At 44.3% G+C, this 24,484-nt stretch overlaps 1 protein-coding gene across 1 annotated transcript in view; it reads left to right on the plus strand.

The window, feature by feature from the left end:
* Positions 1–24,484, plus strand: part of LOC130277465 (adhesion G-protein coupled receptor G1-like) — a 54,944-nt gene that overhangs the window by 27,025 nt on the left and 3,435 nt on the right. The window contains exons 4-14 of the mRNA XM_056528137.1: positions 9,350–9,772; positions 12,338–12,416; positions 12,506–12,620; positions 12,795–12,917; positions 15,979–16,095; positions 18,694–18,748; positions 18,866–18,966; positions 20,013–20,134; positions 21,207–21,472; positions 21,562–21,670; positions 21,750–22,015. Of these exons, the coding sequence (XP_056384112.1) occupies positions 9,350–9,772; positions 12,338–12,416; positions 12,506–12,620; positions 12,795–12,917; positions 15,979–16,095; positions 18,694–18,748; positions 18,866–18,966; positions 20,013–20,134; positions 21,207–21,472; positions 21,562–21,670; positions 21,750–22,015 (1,776 nt within the window). The remainder of the gene's footprint in view (positions 1–9,349; positions 9,773–12,337; positions 12,417–12,505; positions 12,621–12,794; positions 12,918–15,978; positions 16,096–18,693; positions 18,749–18,865; positions 18,967–20,012; positions 20,135–21,206; positions 21,473–21,561; positions 21,671–21,749; positions 22,016–24,484) is intronic.

A 24,484-nucleotide genomic window follows, 5' to 3' on the forward strand; every position in this document is an offset into this window, starting at 1 on the left:
TGTGAATGCAGCCTTAGAGAACCATAAAGCATATGTTGTAATATGTCTTGGTGTTGCACTGGCTGAGCAGGTTGTGTCATGTCCTATTCATTATGGTTGGATTGTTCTGAAACAATGATATATTAAGGAATTTTCTAAGTCTTCTGCTACATGAAACCAGACATAGCTGACATGAAGCGAGAGAAGGCTGAGCCATCTGAGACATTTAGTTCAAAAAGACACCGCACTCCCCCTGAAACCTTCCACTATGACTGTGACTGATCCATGTAGCAAAGAAATGTGTACAAAGCAAATGAAGCCAGTGTGCCCGAGGACATCCTCCATCACTGTAACATGACTAAGGGCATCCTCCTTTATCATAACACTACACATCCTCCTCACCTTCCAGTAGCCTCCTCTCCCTGCAGCCTCTATGTAACATATGTTATTATAGGACAGTGTCATCTTCTCCTCTCTGGGATATATATTATTAGAGAACAGTGTGATCTCCTCACCTTCCAGCAGTCTGTAGCCTCCTCTCCCTGCAACCTCTCTGTGATATATATTATTAGAGAACAGTGTGATCTCCTCACCTTCCAGCAGTCTGTAGCCTCCTCTCCCTGCAGCCTCTCTGTGATATATATTATTAGAGAACAGTGTGATCTCCTCACCTTCCAGCAGTCTGTAGCCTCCTCTCCCTGCAGCCTCTCTGTGATATATATTATTAGAGAACAGTGTGATCTCCTCACCTTCCAGCAGTCTGTAGCCTCCTCTCCCTGCAGCCTCTCTGTGATATATATTACTAGAGAACAGTGTGCTCTCCTCACCTTCCAGCAGTCTGTAGCCTCCTCTCCCTGCAGCCTCTCTGTGATATATATTACTAGAGAACAGTGTGCTCTCCTCACCTTCTAGCAGTCTGTAGCCTCCTCTCCCTGCAGCCTCTCTGTGATATATATTATTAGAGAACAGTGTGATCTCCTCACCTTCCAGCAGTCTGTAGCCTCCTCTCCCTGCAACCTCTCTGTGATATATATTATTAGAGAACAGTGTGATCTCCTCACCTTCCAGCAGTCTGTAGCCTCCTCTCCCTGCAGCCTCTCTGTGATATATATTATTAGAGAACAGTGTGATCTCCTCACCTTCCAGCAGTCTGTAGCCTCCTCTCCCTGCAGCCTCTCTGTGATATATATTATTAGAGAACAGTGTGATCTCCTCACCTTCCAGCAGTCTGTAGCCTCCTCTCCCTGCAGCCTCTCTGTAATATATATTACTAGAGAACAGTGTGATCTCCTCACCTTCCAGCAGTCTGTAGCCTCCTCTCCCTGCAACCTCTCTGTGATATATATTATTAGAGAACAGTGTGATCTCCTCACCTTCCAGCAGTCTGTAGCCTCCTCTCCCTGCAGCCTCTCTGTGATATATATTATTAGAGAACAGTGTGATCTCCTCACCTTCCAGCAGTCTGTAGCCTCCTTTCCCTGCAGCCTCTCTGTGATATATATTATTAGAGAACAGTGTGATCTCCTCACCTTCCAGCAGTCTGTAGCCTCCTCTCCCTGCAGCCTCTCTGTGATATATATTACTAGAGAACAGTGTGATCTCCTCACCTTCCAGCAGTCTGTAGCCTCCTCTCCCTGCAGCCTCTCTGTGATATATATTATTAGAGAACAGAGTGATCGCCTCACCCTCCAGCAGTCTGTAGCCTCCTCTCCCTGCAGCCTCTCTGTGATATACTGTATATTATTAGAGAACAGTGTGATCTCCTCACCTTCCAGCAGTCTGTAGCCTCCTCTCCCTGCAGCCTCTCTGTGATATATATTACTAGAGAACAGTGTGCTCTCCTCACCCTCCAGCAGTCTGTAGCCTCCTCTCCCTTCAGCCTCTCTGTGATATATATTACTAGAGAACAGTGTGATCTCCTCACCTTCCAGCAGTCTGTAGCCTCCTCTCCCTGCAGCCTCTCTGTGATATATATTATTAGAGAACAGTGTGATCTCCTCACCCTCCAGCAGTCTGTAGTCGCCTCTCCCTTCAGCCTCTCTGTAATATATATTATTAGAGAACAGTGTGATCTCTTCACCTTCCAGCAGTCTGTAGCCTCCTCTCCCTGCAGCCTCTCTGTGATATATATTACTAGAGAACAGTGTGCTCTCCTCACCTTCCAGCAGTCTGTAGCCTCCTCTCCCTGCAGCCTCTCTGTAATATATATTATTAGAGAACAGTGTGATCTCCTCACCCTCCAGCAGTCTGTAGCCTCCTCTCCCTGCAGCCTCTCTGTGATATATATTATTAGAGAACAGTGTGATCTCCTCACCTTCCAGCAGTCTGTAGCCTCCTCTCCCTGCAGCCTCTCTGTGATATATATTATTAGAGAACAGTGTGATCTCCTCACCTTCCAGCAGTCTGTAGCCTCCTCTCCCTGCAGCCTCTCTGTGATATATATTATTAGAGAACAGTGTGATCTCCTCACCCTCCAGCAGTCTGTAGCCTCCTCTCCCTGCAGCCTCTCTGTGATATATATTACTAGAGAACAGTGTGATCTCCTCACCTTCCAGCAGTCTGTAGCCTCCTCTCCCTGCAGCCTCTCTGTGATATATGTTATTAGAGAACAGTGTGATCTCCTCACCCTCCAGCAGTCTGTAGTCGCCTCTCCCTTCAGCCTCTCTGTAATATATATTATTAGAGAACAGTGTGATCTCCTCACCCTCCAGCAGTCTGTAGCCTCCTCTCCCTGCAGCCTCTCTGTGATATATATTATTAGAGAACAGTGTGATCTCCTCACCCTCCAGCAGTCCGTAGCCTCCTCTCCCTTCAGCCTCTCTGTGATATATATTACTAGAGAACAGTGTGATCTCCTCACCTTCCAGCAGTCTGTAGCCTCCTCTCCCTGCAGCCTCTCTGTGATATATATTACTAGAGAACAGTGTGATCTCCTCACCCTCCAGCAGTCCGTAGCCTCCTCTCCCTGCAGCCTCTCTGTGATATATATTATTAGAGAACAGTGTGATCTCCTCACCCTCCAGCAGTCCGTAGCCTCCTCTCCCTTCAGCCTCTCTGTGATATATATTACTAGAGAACAGTGTGATCTCCTCACCTTCCAGCAGTCTGTAGCCTCCTCTCCCTGCAGCCTCTCTGTGATATATATTACTAGAGAACAGTGTGATCTCCTCACCCTCCAGCAGTCCGTAGCCTCCTCTCCCTGCAGCCTCTCTGTAATATATATTATTAGAGAACAGTGTGATCTCCTCACCCTCCAGCAGTCTGTAGCCTCCTCTCCCTGCAGCCTCTCTGTGATATATATTACTAGAGAACAGTGTGATCTCCTCACCTTCCAGCAGTCTGTAGCCTCCTCTCCCTGCAGCCTCTCTGTGATATATATTACTAGAGAACAGTGTGATCTCCTCACCCTCCAGCAGTCTGTAGCCTCCTCTCCCTGCAGCCTCTCTGTGATATATATTACTAGAGAACAGTGTGATCTCCTCACCTTCCAGCAGTCTGTAGCCTCCTCTCCCTGCAGCCTCTCTGTGATATATATTACTAGAGAACAGTGTGCTCTCCTCACCTTCCAGCAGTCTGTAGCCTCCTCTCCCTGCAGCCTCTCTGTGATATATATTATTAGAGAACAGTGTGATCTCCTCATCTTCCATCAGTCTGTAGCCTCCTCTCCCTGCAGCCTCTCTGTGATATATATTATTAGAGAACAGAGTCAGATTGGGGTATGATACACTATGGTACACTACACTTCAATCTAGTTGTTACATACAGTGTTGCAACTAGTAACACACATTAAAGTCAGTTAATGTATATGCCTCGCTTTATAGCATATTCTTCTACAACAGAAGTATATGTATGTATATATGTGTGTGTGTGTGTGTGTGTGTGTGTGTGTGTGTGTGTGTGTGAAATCACAATGTCCACTCAGGAAGCGACACTGATTGACAATCAATTTCACATGCTGCTGTGCAAATGGAAGAGTCAAGAGGTGGAAATTATAGGCAATTAGCAAGACACCCCCCAATAAAGGAGTGGTTCTGCAGGTGGTGACCACAGACCACTTCTCAGTTCCTATGCTTCCTGTCTGATGTTTTGGTCATTTTTGAATGCTGGCGGTGCTTTCACTCTAGTGGTAGCATGAGACAGAGTCTACAACCCACAGTGGCTCAGGTAGGGCAGCTCATCCAGGATGGCACATCAATGCGAGCTGTGGCAAGAAGGTTTGCTGTGTCTGTCAGCATAGTGTCCAGAGCATGGAGGCACTACGTGGAGGAGCCCCGCAAAATGACCTCCAGCAGGCCACAAATGTGCATGTGTCCACTCAAATGGTCAGAAACAGACTCCATGAGGGTGGTGTGAGGGCCCGACTTCCACAGGTGGGGGTTGAGCTTACAGCCCAACACTGTGCAGGACGTTTGGCATTTGCCAGAGAACACCAAGATTGGCAAATTCGCCACTGGGGCCCTGTGCTCTTCCCAGATGACAGCAGGTTCCCACTGAGCACATGTGAGAGAGGCTGGAGACACCATGGCGAACGTTCTGCTGCCTGCAACATCCTCCAGCATGACCAGTTTGGTGGTGGTTCAGTAATGGTGTGGGGTGGCATTTCTTTGGGCGGTCGCACAGCCATCCATGTGCTTGCCAGAGGTAGCCTGACTGCCTGACAAGATGAGATCCTCAGACCCCTTGTGAAACCATATGCTGGTGCAGTTGGCCCTGGGTTCCTCCTTATGCAAGACAATACTAGACCTCATGTGGCTGGAGTGAGTCAACAGTTCCTGCAAGGGGAAGGCATTGATGCTATGGACTGGCCCATCCGTTCCCCAGACCTGAATTCGATTGAGCACATCTTGGACATCATGTCTTGCTCCATTCACCAACGCCACGTTCCACCACAGACTGTCCAGGAGTTGGCAGATGCTTTAGTCCAGGTCTGGGAGGACATCCCTCAGGAGACCATCCACCACCTCATCAGGAGCATGCCCAGGCATTGTAGGGAGGTCATACAGGCACGTGGAGGCCACACACACTACTGAGCCTCATTTCGACTTGTTTTAAGGACATTACATCATTTGGATCAGCCTGTAGTGTTTTCCACTTTGATCTTGAGTGTGACTCCATATATTCCTCCATATCAACCTCCATGGGTTGATAAATTTGATTTCTGTTGATAATTTTTGTGTGATTTTGTTGTCGGCACATTCAACTATTTAAAGACGAAAGTATTTCATACGATTAGTTCATTCAGCTCTGGGATGTGTTATCTCAGTGTTCCCTTCATTTTTTTGAGCAGTGTATATATATATATATATATGTGTGTGTGTGTGTGTGTGTGTATATATATATATGTGTGTGTGTGTATATATATATATATATATATATATATATATATATATATATATATATATATAGGTTTATCTTATTGTTTTGATTGCTAGAAAATGGGATTATTGCATACATGTATTATATCTAAGGTGTTTACTATTATGTGAGTTTTCAAAAAAGAAGTGGTATTATAGTGTAGTGGTTCTACCATATTATACTTACATCTAACACTGATGTTGATATACAGTCATGGCCGTAAATGTTGGCACCCCTGAAGTTTAAAAAAAAGTATTTCTCACAGAAAAGGATTGCAGTAACACATGTTTTACTATACACATGTTTATTCCCTTTGTGTGTATTGGAACTAAACCAAAAAAGGGAGGAAAAAAAGCAAATTGGACATAATGTCACACCAAACTCCAAAAAATGGGCTGGACAAAATTATTGGAACCCTTAACTTAATATTTGGTTGCACACCCTTTGGAAAAAAAATAACTGAAATCAGTGGCTTCCTATAACCATCAATAAGCTTCTTACACCTCTCAGCCGGAATGTTGGACCACTCTTCCTTTGCAATCTGCTCCAGGTCTCTCTTATTGGAAGGGCGCCTTTTCCCAACAGCAATTTCAAGATCTCTCCACAAATGTTCAATGGGATTTAGATTTGGACTCATTGCCGGCCACTTTAGAACTCTCCAGCGCTTTGTTGCCATCCATTTCTGGGTGCTTTTTGACGTATGTTTGGGGTCATTGTCCTGCTGGAAGACCCAAGATCTCGGATGCAAACCCAGCTTTCTGACGCTGGGCTGTACAGTGCGAACCAAAATCCGTTGGTAATCCTCAGATTTCATGATGCCTTGCATACATTCAAGGCACCCAGTGCCAGAGGCAGCAAAACAACCCCAAAACATCATTGAACCTCCACCATATTTCACTGTAGGTACTGTGTTCTTTTCTTTGTAGGCCTCATTCCGTTTTCGGTAAACAGTAGAATGATGTGCTTTACCAAAAAGCTTTATCTTGGTCTCATCTGTTCTCATGACATTTTCCCAGAAGGATGTTGACTTACTCAAGTACATTTTGGCAAAATGTAGTCCTTGCTTTGTTATGTCTCTGTGTAAGCAGTGGGGTCCTCCTGGGTCTCCTGCCATAGTGTTTAATTTCATTTAACTGTTGACGGATAGTTTGTGCTGACACTGATGCTCCCTTAGCCTGCAGGACAGCTTGAATATCTTTGGAACTTGTTTGGGGCTGCTTATCCACCATCCGGACTATCTTGCGTTCACACCTTTCATCAATTTTTCTCTTCCGTGCATGCCCAGGGAGATTAGCTACAGTGCCATGGGTTGCAAACTTCTTGATAATGTCCAGCCTGAAAGATACCCGGCACTGCTAATCCAAAACCTATAGTACATCCGCTAGGCTGATACGGCTATGAGACCCTCCTGGTGCTATCATGAAACAGTTCAAGGTAGGTTCCAAGTAAGATATGTAGAAATGATGCACTCACCAGGTCTTTAGGGAAGTCACTTGCTCTTTATTGCATGTAGATGTACAACGATGGCATTCATGCAGGGAGAGTGGACAGATGGAGCGAAGTGGGGGAAAAGGAATGGGCGACGGTCCGTTGTCGCACTTGCGCACTTAATTTTCCTGAAAAATTTTAGGGGTGCCAACATGTACGGCCATGACTGTATTATTAGAGAACAGTGTAATTTTCTAACCTTCCAGCAGCCTGTAGCCTCCTCTCACTGTAGCCTCTCTGTAATATATGTTATTAGAAGACAGTGCCACCTCCTCACCTTCCAGCAGTCTGTAGCCTCCTCTCCCTGCAGTCTCTCTTTGATATATGTTATTAGAGGACAGTGTCATTTTCTCACTTTCCAGCAGCCTGTAGGTAAACATTTGGAGATTTGGGCAAGGCCAGCTAACTATTTAGCATGTATGGGAGGCCTCCAACAGATAATGTCTGACGTTTTCTCCTGCTAGCTAAATGTGTCCTTAGCCTTACATTGATTCCATAATATCCGAAGAAAAAGAAACAAGCAAAACAGCGCACACCCATAGTATACATATATAAAAAAAATCCTTTTATTAGCACATATATCAAAAGACAGACAGTATCGTTAAAAGTTTTTAACGATACTGTCTGTCTTTTGATATATGTGCTAATAAAAGGATTTTTTGATATATGTATACTATGGGTGTGCGCTGTTTTGCGTGTTTCTTTTTCTTTGGATATTGTGTTATATTTGATACGTATAGCAGCACCCCTTGTTTAAATAGATGGTGCTGAGCCCACTCGCATCTTAGTGGTTACATTGATTCCATAGCCCGATGGAGGTAAAAGGAGTGTACTTTGGCCTCCGTTTGGCTGGTATTTGTTAGTATAACAAAAATAATGGATTTACTTAAAAGGCTACACAATTCCATTCAATGGAATCCTTTCAAATACTGTTAAGCAGATACCATACTACCCTATTTGTGACGAATGCCACAGTACGGTATTTATTGCCAACATTCATTCATCGGATACATCAAGGCTTTTAAAGGCAACCTCCCACCTGTTCCTTAGAAAGCATGGACAGGATGAAACAGATAGAGGCAATGGGCTACTGGGACATTAAAATTTACTTAAAAATGCTCAGGATTTTCAGAGAAATCATAGTTTTAAAAAGTTGCCAAGACTCAGATTAATGCTGTAGTTATGATGGTCAGTCCCCACAGCTGCTCCCCGCCCTAGTGGACTTGAATGTTGCATCTCTCCTTATATATTCCTTGGGAGAGATGCATCACTTTAAGTAGATGTCCCATTTAACACTTTTTTGTGCCATTATGCTCAGGCTGCCAGCATCTAAAACAACAAACTGGACTCACCTGCCACTGCTCGAGTCCTCCACTGCAGTCTTCTTCCTGGTTGCCCGTGGTAAACATGTCACAACGCTGATCAGAAAAACACTGTCCGCAGCTATGTCCCACCTCAGCTTGAGGCTTAACGGCGGTGGGATGCACTGAGCCCCGGCAACCAGTGCTGAGGCTTAATACTTCACCCTGCCACTCAGCCTATCACCAGACTAGATGGGACATCACTGCAGTCGTTGATTTGTTGATCTGTGTTGTGACATGTTGACCACAGACAACCAGGAAGAAGACCGCAGTGGAGGACTGGAGAGGCAACACAGGGGCACCGAGTAAGCGACTGCAGGTGTCTGGTGTGTTGTTTTAGATTCTGGTAGCTCAGGGATAATGGCACAAAAAACTAGACATCTCCATTTCTTTTAAATGTCTGAGCATTTTAGAGTAAATTATAAGTGCCCCAGCATCCCACTGCCTGTATCTGTTTCATGTTTCCCATGCTTTGGGCAGCATGAAACAAGGGACATGTTTCCTTTAAATAGCATTCCATGACATATATGTTAAACCAATGCCATTATAGCCTATGGGTGACAGATGCATTAACCAGTTATATTGGCATTCATTTAACAGAGATGTCATAAAAAGAGCTCACTAACATAAGCTTATAGAGAGAGTGTACATATGTTGGTTACCCCGACTCCTGGCCGCACTAATACACAGTGGCCAGAAAAAGAATTAGAGGTGGTGGGAGAGGTTGTTACATAGTACGGTTGAAAAAAGACATACATCCATCAAGTTCAACCAGGGAATTGAAGGGTAGGGGTATTGGGGAAGGGATGGGATTTTATATTTCTTCATAAGCATTAATGTTATTTTGTTCCAGGAATGTATCTAACCTTGTTTTAAAGCTGTTAATTTTTCCTGTAGTGACCAGTTCCTGTTATATCAGGGTTTCTTTAAAGGTTGGTATGGGTATAGTTGCCCATGTTATGCTGTGCTGAGGCATCATGGGATTGATTTGTTAGCTTAGAGAAAGTAGAGTGAAATAGTAAATTCAAGAGTGTGTCTGATCAGAAGCAGATAGGAGGCTAAGCTGCAGGGAAGTGAGTACAATAAAGGAAATCCAGAGCTTGACAATCGAGGTGCCATGATGAAAAGATGGGTTTTTGCTGGAGGTCTTTTTTTATGTCTTGCAGGGGTGGCACCAGGCACACAGGGGCTGTCACTATGTGGATGGCGGAAGCAACTACTTGGTGGAAACAAACTGCGTTATTCTGGCAGCTCTGGAGATGATGTATTTACCGTGCTGAACACAGAAGAGGCTCTGATAGTGCGTTCCTCAGTTTTGTCCTATGATGAGATCATTCTGCAGCCACAGGCTGGGCCCTATACATTCTGCGTTCACTGGATTCCTGGCTTACGTATCTTTAACTTTACATATGGAGTGACCAAATCATGGAACGTGCCAGCCAGCCTACCAACCAGGAGAGAGCTGCCCCAGGAAGCACCCCCGTCATACACCTGCAATCCTGACAACCTTCTCATCAATTGTACCATCAATGGACGACCCCTTGTGAACTCCTGCAACTTCAGCTTCTCCCTCCAATCCATTGACACAGGTGAGACCACACTGATGGGTAAGATAGGAGGAGTAGTGAGTAAGGCAAGAACACATTGCATTTATGGTTTCTGTATCAGGTATCTGTCGACATGCCATGAATGGGATGCCAACATATACTGTTGCAGACAGCAGCAGGTGACATTAAATTCATTGGATCGAACTGTTGGGCTAATGAAATCAAGGGTGAATCTATAGACCTTTTATTAGGATGAACACAGAATGCAGTCCCGTAGTTTTTGGAGGGATGCCAACAGATACCTGTGAGGGAAACCATAAACGCAGTGTGTTTCTAGCCTAATTCTTCCTGTCATGTCCTATCCTGTCCTTTCTTCCCTTTTCTGTCTCTCCCATCTCTTTCTCTGTCTTTCTGTCCTCCTTCCATCCCCCTCTCTTTCTCTCTTTTCCCTCTTCTTTTCATACTTTTTTCCTGTCTTTTGTCTCTTATTTCATATCACCCTCACTCTTTTTCTTCCGCCTTCTCTCTTTCTCTGCATCTTTCTATCTATTTCTGTCTATTTCTAGTTATTACATACTGTCTCTTTGTGTTCAGACAGACACCTCAGAGGTTTTCCCTTCCCCTTTTCTGTCTGTGAATATGTCATATCCTCCCACACAACCTCTGGTCTCTTGTTTAGGTGCTGATGCCACATAAACATACACAGATACACAGTGAAAATGGGGGACATCATTTTTCCATCCTGAAATCCCCTGCACCAATTGATTCTCAGGCTCATTCTACTCAGATAACTGCACGTAGATCGGTGGTATCTGCACACTTGTTCTGGGAGTGCCCCCTGTAATATCTAGATTACTTAGATTACTGCTGTCTACTATGTGGAACAGCAACTCCCAGTAGACTATGTGATCACCAGGACAGTGCATTATGCATGGCGATATATAGGAATAAGGCTTTCTTTTTTATGATCCAATGTGTGTGTGTGGGGGGGGAGAAGAACAGTACATGAGAACCCAGTGTAGCCAAACAGGGACTGATGAAGGGTGGCTCTGTGACCATAGGAGGACATAGTGCATCCAGTGACTGATTGGAAGGGGGCTTTGTGACCATCAAAAAACAGTGCATCAAAACAGTAACTGGTTGGGGACCTCTAAAAAATCCTCCTTATAATTCCCAAAAAGACAAAAGAACTGTTGGTCACTAGTTTCTGCCCCATATTCCTGAAGTGAATGTGCTCATACTGTCTATTTGGCCCCAGCTATACATTACAATGGAAATGTTCTTGTTGGGCAGAGAAGATCTGACCTTGCCTAACAAAACCTCTCCCCGGTCATTATTAGACCCCAATCCTCTGTATGGTATGCATTGCCGTGATATTTTGCCTCATCTGATGTGTCTGCATTAAAGGTGTGGATGCCGATTAACTGAACATTATCCCCACAGGGAGGAGGCGCCACTGCTGAACACTTGTTCTGAATTGATGGAATTTCAGTTATCTGAAATCTGTGCCAAGTGCAAAGGCCCGTCACATCCCCCTTCCCCTGCACCAGGGCATTGTGTGGGAAACTGAGGAGGAGGGGACAAAACAGCATTAATCCCTAAGGTCTCTGATCACAGTAGCACAAAAGTCACTTGCAGCGTCTGGATGCTCACACATTACATTTTAACAACCATGAGGCCCATTCTGTAGTTTCCCAGCAGCAGCTCATTTCAGGAGAGGAAAATGAGGAATTTGTCCATATATGACATTACTAGACATTTGTTCATATATGAGAGAACATAGCAGAGCTGTGTGGTTAGGTGTCACATTTGTTATGGAGGAAGTCTGTCGGTTTCATGTGTGTCCTGTTCTATTCTGTGTAATCCCTGCTATGATTTTTATCACAGCTACTGCTCATCTTCTCACTCTTAGGATTGTCAGGGTTTTCCACTGTCATCATCGGTCACACCAATGCAGCTGTAGGCAGGGGAGGGACAGGGCACATGAAGGGGAAGGACTTAGTGCAGGCATGGGAGGAACAGAGCACATAATGGGGAGGAACACAGTGCAAGCATTTGAGGGACAGAGCACATAAAGGGGAGGAACATAGTGCAAGCATGGGATGGACAGAGCACATAAAGGGGAGGAACATAGTGCAAACAGGAGAGGGACATAGTGCAGGTAGGGGAAGGACTGAGCACATAAACATAGGGACTTTGTGCAGACATGGAGGAGATAGAGTACATAAAGGGGTGGGACTTAATTCGAGGATGGGCGGGACAGAGCTCATGAAGGGGATGGACATAATTTAAGCATGGGAAGGACCAAGCACATGAAGGGGAGGGACTTAGAGCAGGCAGGGGAAGGGAAGAGTACATGAAGGGGAAGGACTGCTTGAAGGGGTAAACAAAAGTAGAGAAATATCTCAGTATAGGAAGAAGAAAGAATGAGTGGAGATACTAGAAGAAGCAGGACAACGTGTTATATTTATGCAGACAATGAGAATAGAGATAAGGTTTTTACCAGATAATAAATCATTTAGTTTCAGTTCCCCTTATTATGATAGATGATGGGGGTGGTCATGCTCCTAGAGTCAGGATTGATCATTGTGTCTGCTTGACTTGTAGATACAAAGAGTGTGGAACATGAGATCTCACAAGTTTCTGACTATCTGGGCAAGGAGCATTTCAATGGGAGTGGAAGAATGTAAGTCAATACATTTGTCAGAGACATGAGTCCCCTGAGGAGCCAGGTGTAATTACCCCACTCATCACTGCCTTTTTATCTCTTTTCAGACTCCTTTGCTGGATTGATGATTTGTTGTCAAATGTGACATTAGATGAGGACCGACACCATTTTGGGAAAGGTTCTCTGCAGGCGGCTGTATATAAGCTGCATTCCTCTGACGTGGTGAGTGAAAGTATGTCATGGACACTAGGGGCGATGTATAGCGGGAAGCCATATGTCCATGAAAGGCCATACAAGGGCTATATGGAAATAAACATTTTTACATAAGCTTGATGCTGAGTGTTTCACAATGTATAATGGCAGTATAATGTATTTGTTTTCTTCTCGTCCCTACAGCTGAATTCTATTCCTGATCGCTTTGGAGTTTCACTTTCTTTTCCAAAACTGCTGCTGGAGACAATTGACCCTGGCACAAGGCTGCAGGTGGTCCGGATCCGCGGCTCTGGAGCCATCTTCCAGGTGAGACTTCAAGCACATGGGGGGGGGGGGGGGGAGGATTAATCATTCCTGTACCTGGTGTATTTGTCAAAAGGTTGCAAATGTGGGTGGCTCTAAGTGCACTTATCTTTCCTCCGCCGCCGGGCTCCCCGGAATATGAAACTACAGTGTAATTTCATATTTCCCTGTCTGAGCTGTAATTGCCTGAGACCGACCAGCCAATCACAGCTAGGACCGGGAAGCATGAGATTACTCTGTAGTTTCATATTCCGGGGAGCCGGCCGGCCTGCATCTACCACTGGCCCGCTCACCGCTGCAACTACAACTCCCAGCATATGCTCACTGAAAGGACATAGTCCTGTAACAGCAAGTGGCGGGGTGGGAGATGTACAGGCGGCAAGATGAAGCTGACCAGCGGCGGAGGAAAAATAAGCGGCGGAAGAAAGATAAGTGGCAGGAGAAAGATAAGCAGCGGAAGAAAGATAAGCAGGGAGGTTGCGGGATACAAGCTGGAGGGTGGGGGGAGACGAGCTGGAGGGTGGGGGGATTAGCTGGAGGGGGAGATGAGCTGGAAGGGGGGAGATGAGCTGGAAGGGGGGAGATGAGCTGGAGGGGGATGAGCTGGAGGGGGGATGAGCTGGAGGGGGGATGAGCTGGAGGGGGGGGGGATAAGCTGGAAGGGGGGGGGAGATGAGCTGGAGGGGGGAGATGAGCTGGAGGGGGGAGATGAGCTGGAGGGGGGAGATGAGCTGGAGGGGGGAGAGATGAGCTGGAGGGGGGAGAGATGAGCTGGAGGGGGGAGAGATGAGCTGGAGGGGGGGAGAGATGAGCTGGAGGGGGGGAGAGATGAGCTGGAGGGGGGGAGAGATGAGCTGGAGGGGGGGAGAGATGAGCTGGAGGGGGGGAGAGATGAGCTGGAGGGGGGGAGAGATGAGCTGGAGGGGGGAGAGATGAGCTGGAGGGGGGAGAGATGAGCTGGAGGGGGGAGAGATGAGATGGAGGGGGGGGATGAGCTGGAGGGGGGGGGGAGATGAACTGGATGGGGGGAGCTGGAGGGGGGATGAGCTGGAGGTGGGGGGAGATGAGCTGGAGGGGGGAGAGATGAGCTGGGGGGGAGATGACCTGGAGGGGTGGGGGAGATGAGCTGGGGGGGGATCTGGAGGGGGGAGATGAGCTGGAGGGGGGAGAGATGAGCTGGGGGAGATGAGCTTGGGGGAGAGATGAGCTGGGGAAGATGAGCTTGGGTGAGAGATGAGCTGGGGGAGATGAGCTTGGGGGAGAGATGAGCTGGGGGAGATGAGTTGGGGGAGAGATAAGCTGGGGGTGGGGGGGAGAGGAGAGATGAGCTTGGGGGTGGGGGGGAAGAGAGATGAGCTTTTGGGGAGGAGTGATGAGCTGGGGGAATGAGCTAGGGGGAGCCTCTAGCTGTTGCTAAACTACAACTTCCATTATGGGAGTAGTAGTTTAGCTACAGGGGGCCTCCAGCTGTTGCTATACTACAAATCCCATCACGGGAGTAGTAGTTTAGCTACAGGGTGCCTCCAGCTGTTGCTAAACTAGTTTAAAAACAGCAAGACTCCAGCTGTTGCTAAATGGAGGCTCGCTGTTGCTAAATTACAAATGATGGGTGTTGTAGTTTAGCAACAGCTAGAGGCCTCTTGTTTGGAAACGCTGGTGTATGGATGTTTTCCCAAAGGAAGGGGGCCATAAACATACAAACCAATTTCCGTGTTTTTTTCTTCTCATTTCAGATCCGTGTATGCAGAGAACTTCTTCGGATTTGGTGTATTACATCAATGACCAGTGTTTATTTATTTATTTATTTTATTTTTTTAATATTAATAAAATGGCTAACGAGGGCTTGTGGGGGGAGTGTTTTTTGGAATAAAAGTTTTTAAAAAGTGTTGTTTTTTTTTTATTTCCTTTACAGGCTTAGTAGTAGAAGTCGTCTTATAGGCGGAGTCCATGACTAAGCTGGGGCTTAGCGTTAGCCCCAAAAACAGCTAGCGCTAACTCCCAATTATTACCCTGGTACTCACCTCCACAGGAGAGCCGATACCAACAGGCCCGGAGCGTCAAAAATTGTGCTCCTGGGCCTAGGCGGTAACAGGCTGGCGTTATTTAGACTGGGGAGGGCCAGTAACAATGGTCTTCTCCCACCCTGGTAACGTCAGGCTGTTGCTGCTTGGTTGGTATCTGGCTGATACTGAAAATACAGGGAACCCAATGCGTTTTTTTTCCAAGAATGAAACAATAAAAAAAGGGGGGTTCCCTGTATTTTCAGTATCAGCCAGATACCATCCAAGCAGCAACAGCCTGACATTGCCAGGGTGGGCGAGGACCATTGTTACTGGCCCTCCCCAGCCTAAATAACGCCAGCCTGTTACCGCATAGGCGGTGGGTACTGGGGTAATATTTGGGGGTTAGCGCTGTTTTTGGGCCTAACACTATTCTCTGGTTTAGTAATGGACTCCGTCTATAAGACAGCTTTCACTACTAAGCCAGTAAAGTAAATTAAAAAAAATACACATTTAACAAACTTTTATTCCAAAAAAAACACTGCCCCACAAGCCCTCATTAAACATTTTATTAATATTAAACAAAAAATACGTGGTTCATCGTAGTCCACCGAATCTGAAGAAGTCCACAGCATACACAGATCTGTAATGAGAAGAAAAAAAACTATCAAAAAATGGGTTAGTCCATTCAGGGGGAAAAAAGTTGTAAATAAACACACACACACATATATATATATATATATATATATATATATATATATATAAATACATATACATATATATTTCAAATTTTTTTCACAGCTGCGACTTGAGGTTGGGTGACAAAGTGGTGTTCTGAAGTCATTTATTGGTTTTTGCTTATGTGTGCTTAAAAAAATGGTATTCAAAAAGTGATTTATTGTTTTTTGCTTATGTGAGCCAAATTTATCAACCCCCTGTGATAGTATGATAAATATGTCACACATAAGCAAAACCAAAAGCAAGAAAAAAAATGCCTACAGAACTCGCTTAACAAAGCAACAATGATAAATCTCCCCCATATGTTTTCCCATATGTGCACACAGGATCCTGCAAACAGCACCGTTATGGGCAGTCAGGTGGTTGGCATAACCTTGCAGGGAACACAGGTCTCCAATCTCTCTGAAGACATTGTCATCACCTTTTACCACCAGCTCTCACAGGTAAGAAATGTGACAACCGGGGGTAAATTAAGGTTGGTGGAAGACACTGGGCAAAAAAAATGTGGTGTCATCCAGACCCTCTATAATTGAGTCGGCCATTCATATGCAAAGCTCCCGTCTCTGAAGTCTATTCTGGAGACACCTGAACCTGGAAGCTCAAAAGAGTGTGCCACAAGCAGGTGGGAGGTAAACAGTCTATATATTACCAATATAAATAGTGTATGCCAGGGGAAGAACTATAAAATAATGGGACATTTGAAGGAACTGGCTCATGTGCTCTCCCTACAATTCAGCCCTGTCAAAAAAAAACTCCCTGTAATTATTATCCTGGATGACATCTCCAGCCTTTGCCACACGTATTCTGGGTACACTCATCTCCCTACCACGCCTTTCTTGGGTAACACACCTCTCCTTACCATACCCATCCTAAGTAATGCTCCTTTCCCTATAACATCTGTCTTGGGAAACCTGCCCAATCATTTATGTATCATTGGGTCTTATCTTTTTCCATTGCTACATGATGGGAGCTGCACCTGTAAAATGTGGGGGTTTAACTGTAGATGTACATGATAAAGACCCAACCGTCACACATCTGCAGATGTCACTGGTATCTTCTCTATCTGCTAGCTCTCTCTCTCTGAGATGTGGGTGATGGGGGGTTGGGTGGGGGTGGGGGGTCTTGCACATGGATATTGAGAGGTAGTCATTGGTAATTTACTGCAGTGTAATGTGTCTCTCAGGATCATCCTTTACAACAATTTTATATCACAGCATAAACTAAATTTGGTAAGCAAGAGGTAAATTTCTCAAATGTATCACAGCTAATATAACCCCCTTTTTAAAATGGTAATAGTTTATTGATATACATTAAAAGAAAAAGGGTTGCAGACCTCAAGGTATATACTTACTATATGTGGAATGGATCACTGGGTTTTTAATAAAAGTATATAGTGGTTAAAATGGAATATATGTGTAATGGAATAGAATGTGCAGACTAGTTGTATTGATAGCCAAAAAATGTTTATTGATTAATTAGTTACATAAATGGTCTCAGCAGGGCCCTTGCTAGAGACCAGTATTAAAAAACAAAATAATATTAAAACAATGATGTAAGATAAAATAATAGTTTATAGCAGCCACCTCTGTATAACTTGGATTATATTTGGTCAAATCCATCCGTTTCTGTTATCTGATTTGTATTATCATCAGTCTTAGAATAACAGTAGCAATTATTGGCAGTCTTAGAATAACAGTAGCAATTATCGGCAGTCTTAGAATAACAGTAGCAATTAGAATAATAGTAGCAATAGGTGTTGTAATCCAGGAAATATTGTAACTAGTATGGATCCAGAGATACTATAGCAAGTAATCATTGTTGGTGCTTCTGCACCACTCACCGCTCCGTTTGGGTCGGTATGGTAGCCCCTGGTGTGCTGGGCTCCTCGTGACAGGCTGGCTCGGCTGGGTAGCCGGCACAATAGATGTGTCTGCGCGGTGTGGCCAGAACTTCCTCCGGTGGGGCACAGATGATTGCTCGGTCTTACAGATGGAATCACGGCAAACAGGCAGGTTGGTGAGTGGATGCAGGTGACGTTGTATGCGCAGCAGGGGGCACGTCCTGAACAGTGGTCTAGGCAATGGGGGGTTCCAGCTGTTGCCAATGTTGGTAGTGGGTAATAGTTCCAGAGGTGGTCTGTGTGAAGTAGGTACAGGGCTAGACGCATTTCGGGGAGACCCCTTTTTCAATAGCTGATATACATAAAAAATGTAAATGTCCCCCACAAACAGTAATTAGTGACTATCAACAAAAAACAAATAACCTCCACCTTTAAATAATTCAACAGGAGGTCAGACCACATTAAGATATAGCATTTATTGTAAGTTAACACTTGTGAACCTCACAGGATCTATTCTCATCCAGCCAATAATTTTCAATGGGACACAAGGCTACTTGTTGTGGCCCACACCTCCACTAGATGCACCACGTGAAAAATAACATAAAAGATCCTACTTTAAAATTGTTCAAACGCGTTTCTCCCCTATGATATTGGGGTTTCTCAAGGAGTATAAATACCGGTGGTGTGGCCCTTTAATAAGGGCTGACAAAATGATAAACAGCCACAGGAATAGCCTGACCCTCAGTATTGCCCCAGATGCTATAGATGTGCGTCAAATCATTCTGTTGGACAGCTGTCCGGCCACCACCCAATATCATAAGGGAGAAACGCGTCGGAACAATTTTAAAGTAGGATCTTTTATGTTATTTTTCACGTGGTGCATCTAGTGGAGGTGTGGCTCACAACAAGTAGCCTTGGGTCCCATTGAAAATTATTGGGTGGATGAGAATAGATCCTGTGAGGTTCACAAGTGTTAACTTACAATATATGCTATATCTAAATGTGGTCTGACCTCCTGTTGAATTATTTAAAGGTGGAGGTTATTTGGTTTTTGTTGATAGTCACCAATTACTGTTTGTGGGGGACATTTAAATTTTTAATGCATATCAATAAAATATTACCATTATAAATAGGGGGTTATATTAGCTGTGATACATTCATAACAATTTTCCCTAATGTGTTCCCCTCTGTTGTGTCACAGGTGAACTCTTCTTCAATACAGCTGAACCCATCTCCAGTTTGCAAGTTTTGGGACGGTGAGTATCCTGACCTTCTGCTAATATGGGGTGACGGTTAACTTGAGGCCTAGTATTCTAGACAATGACAATATCTGTACAATGACAAATGACCATACTGTATGTTCTTTTCAAAAGAGTTATCAGAAGCCTGGAAAACAGATGGATGTTGTACAGTGCCCGGTGAAGGATATACAGATTGTAGATGTAACCACCTCACATATTTTGCTCTGTTGATGGTGAGTAGTAAAGAAGGATTCGGGTCTCATCCCTAATAAGTGTTCAGTTACATCCAAAAATCTACTATATCAACCCTATCCTAAACCCCAGAAATCACCAAACCAGCCCCATCCTGGACCCCAGTAACCTACATCAACCTCTTCCTGAAATCAGTACTTTTCATCTACTACTTCATCCCCATCCTGGACCCCAGTAATTTGCTACATCTTTTTGAGCCCCAGTAATCTATTTTTAACTCAGTAACCATCAAACACCCCCATCCTGACCTACGTAATCTACTACATCACTGATACCCTGAACCTAAGTAACTTGCCACACCTGAAACCTGAACCCCAGTGACTACATCACCCCCTTCCTTAAAGGGGTACTACTGTGGAAACCTTTTTTTTTTTAAATCAACTGGTGCCAGAAAGTTAAACAGATTTGTAAATCACTTCTATTAAAAAATCTTAATCCTTCCAGTACTTTTTAGGGGCTGTATACTAAAGAGAAATCCCAAAAAGAAATGCATTTCCTCTGATGTCATGACCACAGTGCTCTCTGCTGACCTCTGCTGTCCATTTTAGTAACTGTCCAGAACAGGTGAAAATCCCCATAGCAAACATATGCTGCTCTAGACAGTTCCTAAAAATGACAGCAGAGGTCAGTAGAGGGCACTGTGGTCAGGACATCACAGGAAATGCATTTCTTTTTTGTATTTCTCTTTAGTATACAGCCCCTAAAATGTACTGGAAGGATTAAAAATTTTTAATAGAAGTGATTTACAAATCTGTTTAACTTTCTGGCACCAGTTGATTTAAAAAGAAAAAATAAATAAATAAGTTTTCCACGGGAGTACCCCTTTAAGCCACAAAATCTTCTAAATTACCCTCATCCTGATCCCCAGTAATCTACTCATCATCCCCGCCCCAAATTTAGTAACCTACTACATCACTTCCATCCTGAACCCAGTAACATGCTACAACACCGCCATCCTAAACCCCAGTAATCTGCTATATCAACCCTAACCCGGCCCCCATTAATCCAGTTCTTTGTTGTTGTCCAGAGTATGTCCAATGAAGTTATCTCCGAGGAACATCTTGTGTCCCTGTCTGTTCTGACATTTGTTGGATGCAGCATTTCTGCCCTCTCATGTTTCTTCACGATCATCTGGATCTGCTGCTCCAGGTATATTGTGTACATGTATGTGAAAAGTGGCCTGACATGTTACACATATGAATACAGTGCAGTGGTGGCTGTCGTGTTACACATATTTCTACAAAGCTGTGTTTGTGTGACTGAGGTGTGTGCTGACATGTTTAATGTGTACAATGTACTGTGTGCAGCTGTGTTATGCATGTGGCTACAGTGCATTGTGTGCTGATGTGTTACATATACAATGATCCCTCAACTTACAATGGCCTCAACATACAATAGTTTCAACATACAATGGTCTTTTCTGGACCATTGTAAGTTGAAACCAAACTCAACATACAATGACAATCTGGACAAAGACAATCCAGATCTGTGAAACTTGTCAATGGCCGAGAGAACTGACCAATCAAAATGGGCAATTCTGTATGGGCAAACCCCTGTATTACTGAAGCGTAGGCACTGACTGATGTCTGGTAATACCCCCTACAGTACAGAGAGGTATTACATGTGCTGTACAGTTTACCTGTGCCAAGGTTAGCTGCTCCTTTGGACACCAGGTGAGGGAGACTCCATGTTACTTTTTCAGGACATTGTGTGTACTATACAGGACCCCGAATAAGCTCCTGTCCTCTACATAGACCAGTGTTTCCCAAGCAGGGTGCCCCCAGCTGGGAGTTGTAGTTTTGCAACAGCTGGAGGCTCCCTGCTTGGGAAACACTGACATAGACAGTGATTTACAGCTCCCAGCAGATCTTTCTTTCTTTTATATGTAAGGACTTGCTTTTATCTATATTGGTTATCTACTTATTTTTCTTTAATCCTCACTTTTTCCTATTTTTGGATGACATTTTGGGGCTTTAGAACCAATTACCAGGTTTCCATAGAGTTCTGGTCTCAACATGCAATGGTTTCAACATACAATGGTCGTCCTAGAACCAACTAATATTGTAACTTGAGGGACCACTGTATATGAAATGTGTGCTGTCGTGTACATATTAGTTTAACGCTGTGTGTGCTAATGTGTTACACATGTGTACAGTACAGCGTATGCTGACAATACATGTATGTGTACAATACAGTTTGGTGACATTTGATTTCCTAACAGGAAGATGCATTCGAACCCCACGTTACAGATCCATGTGAACCTGTTGGTGGCAGTCCTTTTACTGGACCTGAGCTTCATAGTGAGCGCTGTGCTTGGGGCACTTGAGGAGCACAGTCTCTGTATCAGTTCTGCAGCTGTTCTGCACTTTTCTCTGCTCTGTACTTTCTCCTGGATGGCCATTGAAGGCTTCAATCTCTACCGGCTAGTAGTCAAAGTCTTTGCCGCTTCCTCAATCACAACTGTAAAGCTTGGCCTGGGTGGTTGGGGTGAGTCTTTTGTCTTCTAGTCTCTATTTGTGTTTTATGACTTCCACACAGCAGCATGGATGCTAAGAGTTATCACGTCTTCTCTACAGGAGTGCCCATCTTTACTGTGATAGCTGTGGCGCTGATATGTCAGGAGAGTTATGGGGTATATTACATCCCAGTAGAGCGGCCGCATGTCCACAACTCTACAGCTGCCATGTAAGTTCTTTCGGTTGAAGCTCATGGTTGACGTGGTTTTTATGTCTGCTACATTTCAGTTCTTTTTTTTTTCTCGTAGCTGTTGGCTGACAGATCCCATCATCCAGACACTGAATCTGGGCTTTTGCGCTGCCATTCTTGCGTTTAACTTCTGTATGATGGTGGCCATGACTCGTCGAGTTCTAAGACTCTCCCCACACACACGGGCAGAGAAAATCCGCCATTGCATCACATTGCTGGGCCTAAGCTGCATGCTGGGGCTGCCATGGTGTCTAGCCTTCTTCTCATATGGAGCCCTTATTCTGCCTGTCCAGTATCTCTTCAGCATCCTGAATGCACTACAAGGTAAGTGCTCCCTCCCCCACCACTGGGACGATTCATTGCTGTTACATCTTGTGGTCTGTGTTATGAAACCACCTAAGAAACACTAGTCAGATGTATTGTCGCTCCACATTCTTGCCAGAAAGGAGGGGGCAGTTGTTCGTGTGAAGTGTCTGGTACAGTTCTCAAAAGTTTGCATACCCTGGCAGAAATTCTAAAATTATTTAGTGATCATTTGAAGCCATTTATTATCACATGGTTGTTTGCCCCTTTTAAAATCAAAATGATAATAGAAATCACCCAAATGGCCCTGATCAACCTGGCGTTTACATATCCTCGTATGTTTGGCCTTGTTATTACAGACACAAGTTTAAAATGGCAATTAAAGGGGAATTCCCAACACCTGTGTCTTTTTAAATTGTTGTTAAGGGTAGGGTCTCATATCAATCAACATATTTTACTATCCGTTGACTTAATTTGGTAAGAAAATACACAGCAGCAAATATGCAGCACGTGTGACCCTACCCTTAAAGGGGTACTCAAGTACTGTTATGCAGTTCTTTTGGCTCAATGCATCCCCATGAGGGCTAACACGTTAAATCAGGGAGATTTATCAAAACATGTGTAGAGGAAAACTGGTGCAGTTACCATTAGCAACCAGATTACATTTTTTCCCAGAGGCAAAGAAGCAATTTGGTTGCTAAGCAACTGCACCACTCTTCAGCTGCACAGGTTTTTAGAAGTCCCCCCAGATTTATACACAAACACTTTAAAAGAGTACTCCGGTGGAAAACAAATCAACTCTTAAATCAACTGGTGCCAGAAAGTTAAACAGATTTGTAAATTATTTATATTTGAAAATCTTAATCTCAGTACTTAATCTCAGCTGCTGTAAATTCCACAGGAAGTTGTGTAGTTCTTTTCTGTCTGACCACAGTGCTCTCTGCTGACACCTCTGTCCATGTCAGAACTGTCCAGAGTACAAGCAAATCCCCATAGCAAACCTCTCCTGTTCTGGACAGTTCCTGACACAGACAGAGGTGTCAGCAGAGAGCACTGTGGTCAGACAGAAAAGAACTACACAACTTCCTCTGTAGTATACAGCAGCTGATAAGTACTTCTTAACAAGTGGAAAATTTGGGGATCTCTTGATACCAAGCAAAGATCAGGTAGACCCAAAAAAGATTACAAAGAAAAACCCTCAGAAACACAAGGAGAAATACAGGCTGCTCTGGAAACACAGTGTGGTTGTTTTCAAGGAGCACTTGAACAAAAATGAGCTGTACAATCGAGTTTAAAGGGGTACTCCGGTGAAAAACATTTTTTTTCAAATCAACTGGCTCCAGAAAGTTAAACAGATTTGTAAATTATTTCTATTTAAAAATCTTAATCCTTCCAGTACTTATCAGCTGTTGTATACTCAAGAGGAAGTTGTATTTCTTTCTGGAGTTCTTTCCAGTCTGAACACAGCTTTCTGTTGACACCTCTGTCCATGTCAGGAACTGTTCAGAGTACAAGCAAATCTCCATAGCCAACCTTTCCTGCTTTGGACAGTTCCTGATACGGACATAGGTGTCAGCAGACAGCACTGTGGTCAGACTGAAAAGAACTCCAGAAAGAAATACTTCATACAGCAGCTGATATGTACTGAAAGATTTTTAAATAGAAGTCATTTACATATCTGTTTAACTTTCTGGCACCAGTTGATTAGCAAAAATGTGTTTTCCACAGGAGTACCCCTTTAAGGAAAGAAGCCTTTACTGCCCCAAAGAGGCAAAAAAAATGTTAAAATATGCCCAACAACACACTGACACCCCTCACAGATTCTGGCACACTGTAATTTGGAGTGAAGAGACCAAAAAGCCATGTTTAAAGAGAGGTCAGCAAGGTCTAAAGCGGAAAGGATACCATCCCCATTGTGAAGCATGGTGGTGGCTACTCTTTTGGGGGTATAAGCTCTAAAGGCACAGGGAATGTTGGGAAAATTGATGGCAGGATAAATGCATCATATTATCAGAAAATACTGGCAGACAATTTGCTTTCTTCTGCATTAAAACTGTGCATAGGACGCTAATGGACAATGACCCTAATCACAAAGCCAAGTTGACCCTTCAGAGGTTACATCAGAAAAAATAGAAGGTCCTGGAGCGACCACCACAATTTCCTGACCTTAATATCATCAGGCCACTCTGTGGAGATCTCAAATGTATGGGTTAATACAAGACGACCTAAGACTTTTTATGACCTGGAAAGAGGAATATGCTAAGTAGCTCATTAACATGTCATCGGTCCTGATGACATTCCCTTAGAATCAGAGTATCTACTCACTATGGGGGAGATTTATCAAAACCTGTGCAGAGGAAGAGTGGTGCAGTTGCCCATAGCAACCAATCAGATTGCTTCTTTCATTTTCCACAGGCCTCTTTAGAGGCCTGTGGAAAATGAAAGAAGCAATCTGATTGGTTGCTATGGGCAACTGCACCACTCTTCCTC

This window comes from Hyla sarda, chromosome 6, assembly GCF_029499605.1.
Source record: "Hyla sarda isolate aHylSar1 chromosome 6, aHylSar1.hap1, whole genome shotgun sequence".
In the NCBI taxonomy this organism is placed as follows: Eukaryota; Metazoa; Chordata; class Amphibia; order Anura; family Hylidae; genus Hyla; species Hyla sarda.